General features: G+C 57.6%; 1 protein-coding gene across 1 annotated transcript in view; it reads right to left on the bottom strand.

Annotated features, from left to right (window-relative positions):
- Positions 1-249: 249 nt before the first annotated feature.
- BOP1 (BOP1 ribosomal biogenesis factor) overlaps positions 250-14,998 on the bottom strand; it is an 88,136-nt gene continuing 73,387 nt past the window's right edge. Inside the window, exons 10-16 of the mRNA XM_077781671.2 lie at positions 14,666-14,735; positions 12,352-12,484; positions 10,777-10,957; positions 7,696-7,984; positions 6,501-6,585; positions 4,359-4,466; positions 250-1,577 (exon numbers count right to left, since the gene is read on the bottom strand). Coding sequence (XP_077637797.1) covers positions 1,424-1,577; positions 4,359-4,466; positions 6,501-6,585; positions 7,696-7,984; positions 10,777-10,957; positions 12,352-12,484; positions 14,666-14,735 — 1,020 coding nt within the window. The 3' untranslated portion in view covers positions 250-1,423. The remainder of the gene's footprint in view (positions 1,578-4,358; positions 4,467-6,500; positions 6,586-7,695; positions 7,985-10,776; positions 10,958-12,351; positions 12,485-14,665; positions 14,736-14,998) is intronic.

The raw sequence follows: 14,998 nt of genomic DNA, 5'->3' as shown, positions 1-14,998 counted from the left end.
GGGAATGTCAGGGGTAGGAAATGTGGGAATGGGAATATTGGGGAATTCGGGACAGGAAGAGCCGGGAATTCCATCCAAAAAAAGCCTTTATTGAGCACGGTGAATTCCACTGGATCCTGCTGGATCCCGGCAGATTCCCATGGGAATGTCAGGGGTTGGGAATGTGGGAATGGGACTGGGGACATGGAGGGATGTGGGATGGGAATATCAAAACACGGGGAAACTGAGGACAGGAAGAGCCGGGAATTCCATCCAAAAAAAGCCTTTATTGAGCGCGGTGAATTCCACTGGATCCTGCTGGATCCCGGCAGATTCCCATGGGAATGTCAGGGGTAGGAAATGTGGGAATGGGAATATTGGGGAATTCGGGACAGGAAGAGCCGGGAATTCCATCCAAAAAAAGCCTTTATTGAGCGCGGTGAATTCTGCAGGCGATGGATCCCTCTGGATCCCTCCGGATCCCGCTGGATCCCGGCAGGTTCCCATGGGAATGTCAGGGGTAGGGAATGTGGGGATGGGACTGGGGACATGGAGGGATGTGGGATGGGAATACCAAAACATGGGGAAACTGAGGACAGGAAGAGCCGGGAATTCCATCCAAAAAAAGCCTTTATTGAGCGCGGTGAATTCTGCAGGCGGCGGATCCCTCCGGATCCCTCCGGATCCCGTTGGATCCCGGCAGATTCCCATGGGAATGTCAGGGGTAGGGAATGTGGGGATGGGAATATTGGGGAATTCAGGACACGAAGAGCCGGGAATTCCATCCAAAAAAAGCCTTTATTGAGCGCAGTGAATTCCACTGGATCCCGTTGGATCCCAGCAGATTCCCATGGGAATGTCAGGGGTTGGGAATGTGGGGATGGGACTGGGGACATGGAGGGATGTGGGATGGGAATACCAAAACACGGGGAAACTGAGGACAGGAAGAGCCGGGAATTCCATCCAAAAAAAGCCTTTATTGAGCGCGGTGAATTCTGCAGGATCCCGCTGGATCCCGGCAGATTCCCATGGGAATGTCAGGGGTAGGGAATGTGGGGATGGGACTGGGGACATGGAGGGATGTGGGATGGGAATACCAAAACACGGGGAAACTGAGGACACCAAGAGCCGGGAATTCCATCCAAAAAAAGCCTTTATTGAGCGCAGTGAATTCTGCAGGTGGTGGATCCCTCTGGATCCCTGCAGATCCCTCTGGATCCTGGCAGATTCCCATGGGAATGTCAGGGGTTGGGAATGTGGGGATGGGACTGGGGACATGGAGGGATGTGGGATGGAAATACCAAAACACGGGGAAACTGAGGACAGGAAGAGCCGGGAATTCCATCCAAAAGGAGCCTCTACTGAGCGCGGTGCCGGGCGCGGGCGGCGGATCCCTGCGGATCGCTGCGGATCCCGTGGGATCCGCGGGATCCGTGGGGCCGGCTCAGGCGTAGAGGCGCAGCGTGCCGTCGGCGCCGGCGGAGAAGAGCCAGGGCTGCTGGGGGTGGAAGGCGACGTCGAGGACGCCGAGCTGCAGCCGCGCCGCGTGGCCCCGGAGCACCTTCAGCGGCACCAGCAGCGCGTTCTGCAGCAGGTCACTGCGGGACACACACACGGCATTCCCACCCGCAACCGCGGCATTCCCGCCCGGAACCGCGGCATTCCCGCCCGGAATTCCCACCCGGACACACGGCGTTCCCACCCGGAATTCCCACCCAGAACCGCGGCATTCCCGCCCGGAACCGCGGCATTCCCACCCGGAATTCCCACCCGCAACCGCGGCATTCCCGCCCGGAATGCCCACCCGGAAACACGGCATTCCCGCCCGGAATTCCCACCCGGAACCGCGGCATTCCCACCCGGAACCGCGGCATTCCCGCCCGGAACCGCGGCATTCCCGCCCGGAATTCCCACCCGCAACCACGGCATTCCCACCCGGAACCGCGGCATTCCCACCCGGAACCGCGGCATTCCCACCCGGAATTCCCACCCGCAACCGCGGCATTCCCGCCCGGAATGCCCACCCGGAAACACGGCATTCCCGCCCGGAATTCCCACCCGGAACCGCGGCATTCCCACCCGGAACGACGGGAAATCCCGCCCGGAATTCCCACCCAGAACCACGGGAACTCCCGCCCAGAACTACAGGAGCTCCCACCCAGAAAAACGGGAATTCCCGCCTGGAGCAACGGGAACTCCCGCCCGGAATAATGGGAATTCCCGCCTGGAACTGGAACTCCCACCCAGAATGACGGGAATTATTCCCACCCAGAATAACAGGAATTCCCACCCAGAACAACAGGAACGCCGTACCCACAGCGGGAATTCCCACCCAGAACGGGAATTCCCACCTGGAACAATTGGAATGCCACACTGGGAGCAGGAATTCTGACCCTGGGAGCGGGAATTCCCACCCAGAACTGGAATTCCCACCCAGAACAACGGGAACCTCACACTGGGAGAGGGAGCTCCACTCCAAGAACGGGAATTCTGACACTGGGAATGGGAATTCTGACAGTGGGAATGGGAATTCTGACATGGGAATGGGAATTCTGACACTGGGAATGGGAATTCTGACAGTGGGAATGGGAATTCTGACAGTGGGAATGGGAATTCTGACACTGGGAATGGGAATTCTGACACGGGAATGGGAATTCTGACATTGGGAATGGGAATTCTGACACTGGGAATGGGAATTCTGACACAGGAATGGGAATTCTGACAGTGGGAATGGGAATTCTGACACTGGGAATGGGAATTCTGACAGTGGGAATGGGAATTCTGACACGGGAATGGGGATTCTGACACTGGGAATGGGAATTCTGACACTGGGAATGGGAATTCTGACATTGGGAATGGGAATTCTGACACGGGAATGGGAATTCTGACACTGGGAATGGGAATTCTGACAGTGGGAATGGGAATTCTGACACGGGAATGGGAATTCTGACACGGGAATGGGAATTCTGACACGGGAATGGGAATTCTGACACTGGGAATGGGAATTCTGACAGTGGGAATGGGAATTCTGACATTGGGAATGGGAATTCTGACAGTGGGAATGGGAATTCTGACATTGGGAATGGGAATTCTGACACGGGAATGGGAATTCTGACACTGGGAATGGGAATTCTGACAGTGGGAATGGGAATTCTGACATTGGGAATGGGAATTCTGACAGTGGGAATGGGAATTCTGACATTGGGAATGGGAATTCTGACAGTGGGAATGGGAATTCTGACACTGGGAATGGGAATTCTGACAGTGGGAATGGGAATTCTGACACTGGGAATGGGAATTCTGACAGTGGGAATGGGAATTCTGACATTGGGAATGGGAATTCTGACACTGGGAATGGGAATTCTGACACGGGAATGGGAATTCTGACATTGGGAATGGGGATTCTGACCCGGGAATGGGAATTCTGACACTGGGAATGGGAATTCTGACATGGGAATGGGAATTCTGACACTGGGAATGGGAATTCTGACCCAGGAATGGGAATTCTGACACTGGGAATGGGAATTCTGACAGTGGGAATGGGAATTCTGACACGGGAATGGGAATTCTGACACGGGAATGGGAATTCCTGGAGTTCTGCCTGCCATGGGGCCCCCAAAAACGCTGCTCCCACCCCCCGATCCCAGTGGGAAGAATCCGATCCCAGATAATTCCGGGATTCCCCAAAAGCGCTGCTGCCACCCCAAGGAGCCCAAAAAGAGGGATCTGATCCGGAAAATCCCACAAATCCCGTGAATCCCATAAATCTCATTATGAATCCCGTAAATCCTGTTAATCCCATAAATCCCACAGCTCATTCCATAAATCCCGTGAATCCCATAAACCCCGTACGTCGCATCAATAAATCCCAGAAATCCCGAAAATCCCACAAATCCCGTGAATCCCATAAATCTCATTATAAATCCCATAAATCCTGTTAACCCCATAAATCCCACAGCTCATTCCACAAATCCCATTAATCCCATAAATCCTGTTAATCCCATAAATCCCACAGCTCATTCCATAAATCCCGTGAATCCCATAAATCTCATTATAAATCCCATAAATCCTGTTAACCCCATAAATCCCACAGCTCATTCCGTAAATCCCGTGAATCCCATAAATCCTGTTAATCCCATAAATCCCAGAGCTCATTCCATAAATCCCGTGAATCCCATGAGCCCCGTACGTCCCATCGATAACTCCCAGAAATCCCGAAAATCCCACAGATCCCGTGAATCCTTTAACTCCCGTAAACCCCGCGAGTCCCCCGAATCCCGGAGAGGAATCCACAGATCCCGTGAAGAGATGCCCGAGGAAAGGCTGGGGTTCCCGCGCAGGGACGCGCGATCCCGGCGGGAATTCCGGCGGCTCCGTACCTGTAGACCATCCCGTGGCAGACGATGACGGAGCCGTCGTCGGAGCCGGAGGCGAAGAGCGGGAAGCGCCGGTGGAACGCCACCGCGCGCACGGCGCGGCCGTGGTGCCTGCGGGACACCGCCGCTCAGCCCCGGAACGCCGGGAGAACAGCGGGAAAACGGGGAAAAGAACGGGGGAAAACGGGGAAACAGCGGGGAGAAAACGGGGAAACAACGGGGGAAAACGGGGAAACAGCGGGAGAACAGCGGGGAGAAAACGGGGAAACAACGGGGGAAAACGGGGAAACAGCGGGAGAACAGCGGGGAGAAAACGGGGAAACAACGGGGGAAAAACGGGGAAACAACGGGGGAATAAACGGGGAGAAAACAGGGAAACAGCGGGGGAATAAACGGGGGAAAAACGGGGAAAAGAACGGGGAAACAGCGGGGAAACAGCGGGGAGAAAACGGGGAAACAGCGGGGAGAAACGGGGAAACAGCGGGGGAATAAACGGGGAAACAGCGGGGAGAAAACGGGGAAACAATGGGGGAATAAACGGGGGAAAAACGGGGAAACAGCGGGGAGAAAACGGGGAAACAGCGGGGAAACAGCGGGGGAATAAACGGGGAAACAGCGGGGGAATAAACGGGGAAACAGCGGGGAGAAAACGGGGAAACAGCGGGGGAATAAACGGGGAAACAGCGGGGGAATAAACGGGGAAACAGCGGGGAGAAAACGGGGAAACAACGGGGAAACAGCGGGGAAACAGCGGGGGAATAAACGGGGGAAAAACGGGGGAAAAACGGGGAAACAGCGGGGGAATAAACGGGGGAAAAACAGGGAAACAGCGGGGAGAAAACGGGGAAACAACGGGGAAACAGCGGGGAAACAGCGGGAAAAACGGGGAAAAATGGGGAAAAGAACGGGGAAAAACGGGGAAACAGCGGGGAAACAACGGGGGAAAATGGGGAAACAGCGGGGGAAAAACGGGGAAAAACGGGGAAACAATGGGGGAAAAACGGGGAAAAGAATGGGGAAAAACGGGGAAACAGCGGGGGAAAAACGGGGAGAAAACGGGGGGAAAACGGGGAGAAAATGGGGGAAAAACGGGGAAACAGCGGGGGAAAAACGGGGAAAAATGGGGAAACAGCGGGGGAACAGCGGAGTCAGAGCTGGGAAAATGGGAATCATAGCCCATGGAAACACCGGGAAAAAAACGGGGAAACACCGGGAAAACACCAGGAAAAACTGGAGTCAGAGCCGGGAAAACACCAGGGAAACACCAGGAAAAACGGGAATCAGAGCCTGGGAAAATGGGATAAACACTGGGAAAATGGGAATCAGCACTGGAAAAACTGGGAAAACCACTGGGAAGAACAGGGATAACCACTGGGAAAAACGGGATAACCACCAGGAAAACAGGGATAAGCACCCAGGATAATGGGAAAACAGCCCAGGAAAATGGGGATAACCACCGGGAATAAAACCAGGATGACCACAGGGAAAAACATGGGTAATGACCCAGGAAAGACTGGGATAACCACCCAGGAAAAACTGGGATAATGACACGGGATTATGGGAGGTAACGAGGGAAAATGTGGGATAACAACCTGGGATTAAAGGGGAGAACAACCTGGGAAAATCTGGGGTAACAGCCCAAGAAAAACTGGGATAAGAACTTGGGAAAATTTGGGATAACAACCTGGGATAATGTCAGATGACAACCTGGGATAATTTGGGATAATGACCTGGGATAATTTGGGATAACAACCTGGGAAAGCCCAGGACAGCAACCCGGGAAAACCCAGGATAACCACCCGGGCTAACGAGGGGCCACCGGGCTCCCATCCCCACAAAAACCCGGGACAAGCCGGGATTTGCGGATCCCGGGAGAGCCGGGACACCGGGAACGACCCGAGAGGATCCCGGCGGATCCCAATGGATCCTGGGAGAGCCGGGACACCGGGAACGACACGAGAGGATCCCGGCGGATCCTGGTGGATCCCGGGAGAGCCGGGACACCGGGAACGCCGCCGGGATGACCCCGGTGGATCCCAATGGATCCCGGGAGAGCCGGGACACCGGGAATGACCCCGGTGGATCCCGGTGGATCCCGGCGGATCCTGGTGGATCCCGGTCGGCCGCGGGAGCGGCGGAACTCACCGCAGCAGGCGGTAGGGCCGCGTGGACAGGTCCAGGTCAAACCAGGCCAGCTTGCTGTCGTAGCTCCCGCAGATGACGTTGTCCCCTGGGGAGAAAAGCCGGGATGGGGAGAAAAGCCGGGAATGGGGAGAAAAGATGGGAATGGGAGACAAGATGGGAATGGGAGACAAGATGGGAATGGGAGACAAGATGGGAATGGGGAGACAAGATGGGAATGGGGAGAAAAGCCGGGAATGGGGAGAAAAGCCGGGAATGGGGAGAAAAGATGGGAATGGGGAGAAAAGATGGGAATGGGGAGAAAAGCCGGGAATGGGGAGAAAAGATGGGAATGGGGAGACAAGATGGGAATGGGAGACAAGATGGGAATGGGGAGAAAAGCCGGGAATGGGGAGAAAAGCCGGGAATGGGGAGAAAAGCCGGGATGGGGAGACAAGCCGGGAATGGGGAGAAAAGCCGGGAATGGGGAGAAAAGCCGGGAATGGGGAGAAAAGTCGGGAATGGGGAGAAAAGCTGGGAATGGGGAGAAAAGCCGGGAATGGGGAGAAAAGCCGGGAATGGGAGACAAGATGGGAATGGGGAGACAATCCGGGAATGGGGAGACAAGATGGGAATGGGAGACAAGCCGGGAATGGGGAGAAAAGTCGGGAATGGGAGACAAGATGGGAATGGGGAGAAAAGCCGGGAATGGGGAGAAAAGTCGGGAATGGGAGACAAGATGGGAATGGGGAGAAAAGCCGGGAATGGGGAGACAAGATGGGAATGGGGAGACAAGATGGGAATGGGGAGACAATCTGGGAATGGGGAGACAAGATGGGAATGGGGAGAAAAGCCGGGAATGGGGAGAAAAGCCGGGAATGGGGAGACAAGATGGGAATGGGGAGACAAGATGGGAATGGGGAGAAAAGATGGGAATGGGAAGACAAGCCGGGAATGGGGAGAAAAGCCGGAATATGGAGACAATCCGGGAATGGGGAGACAATCTGGGAATGGGGAGACAATCCAGGAATGGGAAGACAATCCGGGAATGGGGAGACAATCCGGGAATGGGAAGACAAGATGGAAATGGGAGACAATCCGGGAATGGGGAGACAATCCGGGAATGGGGAGACAATCCGGGAATGAGGAGACAATCCGGGAATGGAAGAGGCGCGGCCGCTCCGCGGGATCCCGCGCGGCTCCCGGGGCGCTCCCGCACCTCCGGGGTGCACGGCCATGCTGGAGATCCACTGGCAGTTGCTCTGCAGCTTCCTGGTGAGCTCCTGGCGCAGGAGGTTGTAGACGCGCACGGAGCGCTGCGACGCCACCAGGAAGTAGGGCCGGAGCGGGTGGAAGCGCACGCACTGGATCATTCCCGGGCTCTTCCGGAAGGGATTCTGGCTCCAGCGCCGGCTGCTCTGGTGGATCAGCACCTGCCGCCCGCCGGGGTTCCGCACCACCGAGGCCCAGTAGTCGCCCTTGCCGTGCCACGTCACCTGCGTCACCGGCTGGAACGGGATTGGGAATGGGAATGGGAATGGGAATGGGATTGGGAATGGGATCCGGGTGAGATCCCGAAATCCCGACCCTATGGATCAACACCGAGGCCCAGTAATCACCCTTGCCGTGCCACGTCACCTGCGTCACCGGCTGGAACGGGATTGGGAATGGGATTGGGATCGGGATTGGGAATGGGATTGGGATCGGGATTGGGAATGGGATTGGGATCGGGATTGGGATCCGGGTGAGATCCCGAGATCCCAACCCTATGGATCACCACCGAGGCCCAGTAATCGCCCTGGCCGTGCCACGTCACCTGCGTCACCGGCTGGAACAGGATCAGGAATGGGAATGGGAATGGGATCCGGGTGAGATCCCGAAATCCCGACCCTATGGATCAACACCGAGGCCCGGGAATCGCCCTGGCCGTGCCACGTCACCTGCGTCACCGGCTAGAACGGGATCGGGATTGGGAATGGGAATGGGATTGGGAATGGGATTGGGAATGGGATCCGGGTGAGATCCCAAAATCCCGACCCTATGGATCAACACCGAGGCCCGGGAATGGCCCTGGCCGTGCCACGTCACCTGCAGCACCGGCTGGGAACGGGATTGGGAATGGGATTGGGATCGGGATTGGGAATGGGATCGGGCCATGTAACCTCCATCACCAGATCAGAATGGAAACAGGATCAGGATCCAGGTGAGATCCCGAAATCCCGACCCTATGGATCACCACCGAGGCCCAGTAATCGCCCTGGCTGTGCCACGTCACCTGCAGCACCGGCTGGAACGGGATTGGGAATGGGATTGGGATTGGGAATGGGATTGGGATTGCGATTGGGATTGGGAATGGGATCGGGATTGGGATCCGGGTGAGATCCCGAGATCCCGACCCTCTGGAATGTCCCAGAGCTCCTCGGGGTGGGAATGGGAATGAGACTGGGAACGAGAACAGGAATGGGATCCAGGTGAGATCCCGACCCTCTGGATCATCCTGGAGCTCCTCGAGGTGGGAACAGCGGGATCAGGGAAGGGCTGAGGGTGAGGGTCTGGCTGGTGGGTCCAGAGATGGGAATGGGATTGGGATTGGGATTGGGGGAATTCCCGGGAGCGGCTGACGGAGCTTTGGGGCTCATCCCAGAGAAAAGCGGGATCGAGGGGATCCGGGGAGAGTTTGGGATCTGCTCCATGGGAAAAAGGGATGGGGAAAAAGGGAATAGCCCCAGGTTGGGATTTTTGGGAATATTCCTCTGGAAAGGGCTGGAATTCCAGGATCTGGGGCCTCGGGAAGCAGGGCAGGGGCTGAGGATTCCCGGGAGAAGCCAATCCCAGTTGGAATTCCTGCGGCTCTGGGAAATGTTCCCGGAAAACGGGGCTGGGGAGGATCCCCCTGCTGGGAAAGGCTCCGGCACTTCCCGGGATTCCCGGGAATGGGAAGGGATCCCTCGGGATGTGGAGCTGGGAACAAGGATCCTCCTGGAATTGCAGATGTGGGAACGAAGCCCTTCCCTGGATCCTGGACCTGGGATTGATCCACAAAAGCCCAAATCTCGGGAATGCCGATCCCACCGGGATCCTGGGAATGCCGATCCCACCCAATCCTGGGCACGCTGATCCCACCCGGATCCCGGGAATGCCGATCCCACCCAATCCCGGGAACGCTGATCCCACCCAATCCCGGGAATGCCGATCCCATCTGGATCCCGGGAACGCTGATCCCATCTGGATCCCGGGAATGCCGATCCCACCCAATCCCGGGAACGCCGATCCCACCCAATCCCAGGAATGCCGATCCCAGCCAATCCCGGGAATGCCGATCCCAGCCAATCCCGGGAATCCGATCCCAGCCAATCCCGGAAATCCGATCCCACCCAATCCCGGGAACGCCGATCCCACCCAATCCCGGGAATGCCGATCCCATCCGGATCTCGGGAATGCCGATCCCATCTGGATCCCGGGAACGCCGATCCCACCCAATCCCGGGAATGCCGATCCCATCCGGATCCCGGGAATGCCGATCCCAGCCAATCCCGGGAATGCCGATCCCACCCAATCCCGGGAACACCGATCCCAGCCAATCCCGGGAATGCCGATCCCACCCAATCCCGGGAATGCCGATCCCAGCCAATCCCGGGAATGCCGATCCCACCCAATCCCGGGAATGCCGATCCCATCCGGATCCCGGGAATCCGATCCCACCCAATCCCGGGAATGCCGATCCCACCCAATCCCGGGAACACCGATCCCACCCAATCCCGGGAATGCCGATCCCAGCCAATCCCGGGAATGCCGATCCCAGCCAATCCCGGGAATCCGATCCCAGCCAATCCCGGAAATCCGATCCCACCCAATCCCGGGAATGCCGATCCCATCCGGATCCCGGGAATCCGATCCCACCCAATCCCGGGAATGCCGATCCCACCCAATCCCGGGAATGCCGATCCCAGCCAATCCCGGGAATGCCGATCCCAGCCAATCCCGGGAATCCGATCCCACCCAATCCCGGGAATGCCGATCCCAGCTGGATCCCGGGAATGCCGATCCCAGCCAATCCCGGGAATGCCAATCCCATCCGGATCCCGGGAATGCCGATCCCACCCAATCCCAGGAATGCCGATCCCACCGGATCCCGGGAATGCCGATCCCACCGGATCCCGGGAATGCCGATCCCACCCAATCCCGGGAACACCGATCCCACCCAATCCCGGGAATGCTGATCCCACCCGGATCCCGGGAATGCCGATCCCACCCAATCCCGGGAATCCGATCCCAGCCAATCCCGGGAATCCGATCCCACCTTGTCGTGCTGCACCAGCAGCCGGATCCCCTTCCCGCGCTCCTCGGGGCCGGCCGGGATCCACCGCACCGGCTGGATCCGCTCCTCCTCCGGAGCTTCCCAGGAATCCAGGAGCTGATCCGTGGCCGCCACCAGCAGCCGGTCCCCGAGGCCCGGGTTCACCAGGAGCACCTGCTCATCCCTGGGAGCGGAAAATCCGGGATCGGAAAATCCGGGATCGGGGGAAATCCGGGATGAGGGGAATCCGGGATCGGGGGAATCCGGGATGAGGGGAAATCCGGGATAGGGGGGAATCCGGGATCAGGGGGAATCCGGGATCAGGGGGAATCCGGGATCAGGGGAATCCGGGATCGGGGGGAATCCGGGATCAGAGGGAATCCGGGATAGGGGGGAATCCGGGATCGGGGGGAATCCGGGATCAGGGGGAATCTGGGATCGGGGGGAATCTGGGATTGGGGGGAATCCGGGATCAGGGGGAATCTGGGATCGGGGGGAATCTGGGATTGGGGGGAATCCGGGATCAGGGGGAATCTGGGATCGGGGGGAATCTGGGATTGGGGGGAATCCGGGATCAGGGGGGAATCCGGGATCAGGGGGAATCCGGGATGAGGGGGAATCTGGGATCGGGGGGAATCCGGGATCAGGGGGAATCCAGGATCGGGGGGAATCCGGGATCGAGGGGAATCCGGGATCGGGGGAAATCCGGGATCAGGGAATCCTTTGGGATCAGGGAATTCCCCCCAACAGCAGTTCCTCTTCCCTGGGGAATGGGAAATCTGGGATCAGGAATATCTGGGAATAATCCCTGGGAATTATCCCTGGGGGGACTCACACAGTCACCAGGCAGGTGATGGGGTTGGGGTTCCAGGGGTTGGAATTCCCGGGAAATCCGGGAATGATCCCGGGGACTCACAGGGCCACGGCCACCAGGCAGATGCTGGGGTTGGGATTGGAATTCCCGGGAAATCCGGGAATGATCCGGGGACTCACAGGGCCACGGCCACCAGGCAGATGCTGGGGTTGGGGTTCCAGGGGTTGGGATTCCCGGGAAATCCGGGAATGATCCCGGGGACTCACAGGGCCACGGCCACCAGGCAGATGCTGGGGTTGGGGTTCCAGGATTGGAATTCCCGGGAAATCCGGGAATGATCCCGGGGACTCACAGGGCCACGGCCACCAGGCAGATGCTGGGGTTGGGGTTCCAGGATTGGAATTCCCGGGAAATCCGGGAATGATCCCGGGGACTCACAGGGCCACGGCCACCAGGCAGATGCTGGGGTTGGGGTTCCAGGATTGGAATTCCCAGGAAATCCGGGAATGATCCCGGGGACTCACAGGGCCACGGCCACCAGGCAGATGCTGGGGTTGGGATTGGGATTCCCGGGAAATCCGGGAATGATCCCGGGGACTCACAGGGCCACGGCCACCAGGCAGATGCTGGGGTTGGGATTGGGATTCCCGGGAAATCCGGGAATGATCCGGGGACTCACAGGGCCACGGCCACCAGGCAGATGCTGGGGTTGGGGTTCCAGGATTGGAATTCCCGGGAAATCCGGGAATGATCCGGGGACTCACAGGGCCACGGCCACCAGGCAGATGCTGGGGTTGGGGTTCCAGGCCACGCTCCGGACCACGGATCCGACGGGAATGCTGCGCAGGCAGCGCGCCGTGCTCACCTCCCAGAAACGCACCGTGCCGTCGTCCGAGCCTGCCGGCGGGATCACCGGAGAACGGGAATGGGGACGGGAGAACGGGAACGGGAGAATGGGAACGGGAGAACGGGAACGGGAGAATGGGAATGGGAGAATGGGAATGGGAGAATAGGAACGGGAGAATGGGAACAGGAGAACGGGAATGGGGATGGGAGAACGGGAACGGGAGAATGGGAATGGGGATGGGAGAATGGGAATGGGAGAACGGGAATGGGGATGGGAGAATGGGAACGGGGACGGGAGAACGGGGATGGGAGAATGGGAATGGGAGAATGGGAATGGGAGAATGGGAATGGGAGAATGGGAATGGGAGAATGGGAATGGGGATGGGAGAATGGGAACGGGGACGGGAGAACGGGGATGGGAGAATGGGAACGGGAGAATGGGAACGGGAGAATGGGAATGGGGACGGGAGAACGGGAACGGGAGAACGGGAACGGGAGAATGGGAACAGGAGAACGGGAATGGGGATGGGAGAACGGGAATGGGAGAATGGGAATGGGGACGGGAGAATGGGAATGGGAGAACGGGAATGGGAGAATGGGAATGGGGACGGGAGAATGGGGATGGGAGAATGGGGATGGGAGAATGGGAACGGGGACGGGAGAATGGGAATGGGAGAAAGGGAACGGGAGAATGGGAATGGGGACGGGAGAATGGGGATGGGAGAACGGGAACGGGAGAATGGGAATGGGAGAATGGGAATGGGGACGGGAGAATGGGAACGGGAGAATGGGAACGGGAGAATGGGAATGGGGACGGGAGAATGGGGATGGGAGAACGGGAACGGGAGAATGGGAATGGGAGAATGGGAACGGGAGAATGGGGATGGGAGAATGGGGACGGGAGAATGGGAATGGGGATGGGAGAATGGGAATGGGAGAATGGGAATGGGAGAATGGGAATGGGAGAATGGGTTTGGGATAATGGGAACGGGAGAATGGGATTGGCAATGGGGGAATGGGATTAGGAGAATGGGAATGGTAATGGAAGAGTGGGTTTGGGATAACGGAATTGGGAGAATGGGAATGAGATTGGGATAATGGGGATGGGAGAATGGGGATGGGAGAATGGGATTGGGAGAATGGAAATAGGAGAATGGGATTGGGATAATGGGATTGGGAGAATGGGAATGGGATAGTGAGAATGGGATTGGGATAATGGGATTGAGGATGCAGAGGGGAGAATGGGAATGGGAATGGGATAATGGGAATAGGGATGGGATAATGGGATTGGGAGAATGGGAATGGGAATGAGAAAATGGGAATGTGATAATGGGAATGGATGAATGGGAATGGGAATAGGATAATGGGAATGGGGATGGGATAATGGGAATGGGATAATGGGAATGGGGATGGGATAATGGGAATGGGATAATGGGAATGGATTAATGGGAATGGGAAAAGGATAATGGGAATGGGAAAAAAAAAGGTAAAGAAATGGGGATAGAAAGGGATAACGGGAATGGAATCATGGGAATGGGAATGGGATGGGAACAGGTATGGGAATGGGATGGAAATGGGAATGAGGATGGGATAATGGGAATGGGATAACGGGATTGGGAACGGGATAACGGGAATGGGATTGGGAATGGGAAAATGGGGTTGATAATGGAATGGGATAATGGGATTGGGAACGGGATAACGGGAATGGGAATGGGATAATGGGATTGGGAACGGGATAACGGGAATGGGAATGGGATAACGGGATTGGGAACGGGATAACGGGAATGGGAATGGGATAATGGGATTGGGAACGGGATAACGGGAATGGGAATGGGATAACGGGATTGGGAACGGGATAACGGGAATGGGAATGGGATAACGGGATTGGGAACGGGATAACGGGAATGGGAATGGGATAACGGGATTGGGAACGGGATAATGGGAATGGGATTGGGAATGGGAAAATGGGGTTGATAATGGAATGGGATAATGGGATTGGGAACGGGATAACGGGAATGGGGCTGGGACCCCAGGGCAGCTGGAAAAGCTCCGGAGTTTTCCAGAGGCGCCGCAGGACGAGGCCAATCCCAGGATCCTCCCCAGAGCCGAGGTTGGGATTTTCCAGAGGGGAAATCCCAAAATTCCCCGATCCCAAAGCTGGCCCCGGGTGGAGCTGGGCTGTGGATCCGTGGGATTATCCCGGGAATTCCCGATCCGGGGGCGGATCCGTACCTGACACCAACCACTGCCCGCTGGGGGAGACGCTCAGGGTCCGCACCAGGCTGGAATGGCCGCGGTAAATCTGGGAAAAAACCGGGAATGAGGGAGAATCCCAAATCCCAGGAGCTCCCCGGGAGCCTCGGGAAGGAGGAGGAAGTTGGGATTTTGGGAAGGGAGGAGGAATTTGGGATCTGGAGGGAGCACGGCCAAAGCCACCCCAACTGACATCCACAGGGATGGAAATCCTGGGAATGGGGATCCCAGCCCGGAATTCCAGCTGGGAATGGGGATCCCAGCCCGGAATTCCAGCTGGGAATGGGGATCCCAGCCCGGAATTCCAGCTGG

This window comes from Lonchura striata, chromosome 2 (genome assembly GCF_050655825.1).
Source record: "Lonchura striata isolate lonStrDom1 chromosome 2, ASM5065582v1, whole genome shotgun sequence".
NCBI lineage: Eukaryota > Metazoa > Chordata > Aves > Passeriformes > Estrildidae > Lonchura > Lonchura striata.
Note: the sequence above shows the minus strand (reverse complement) of the source record. Positions and strands in the feature narration are given on the sequence as shown.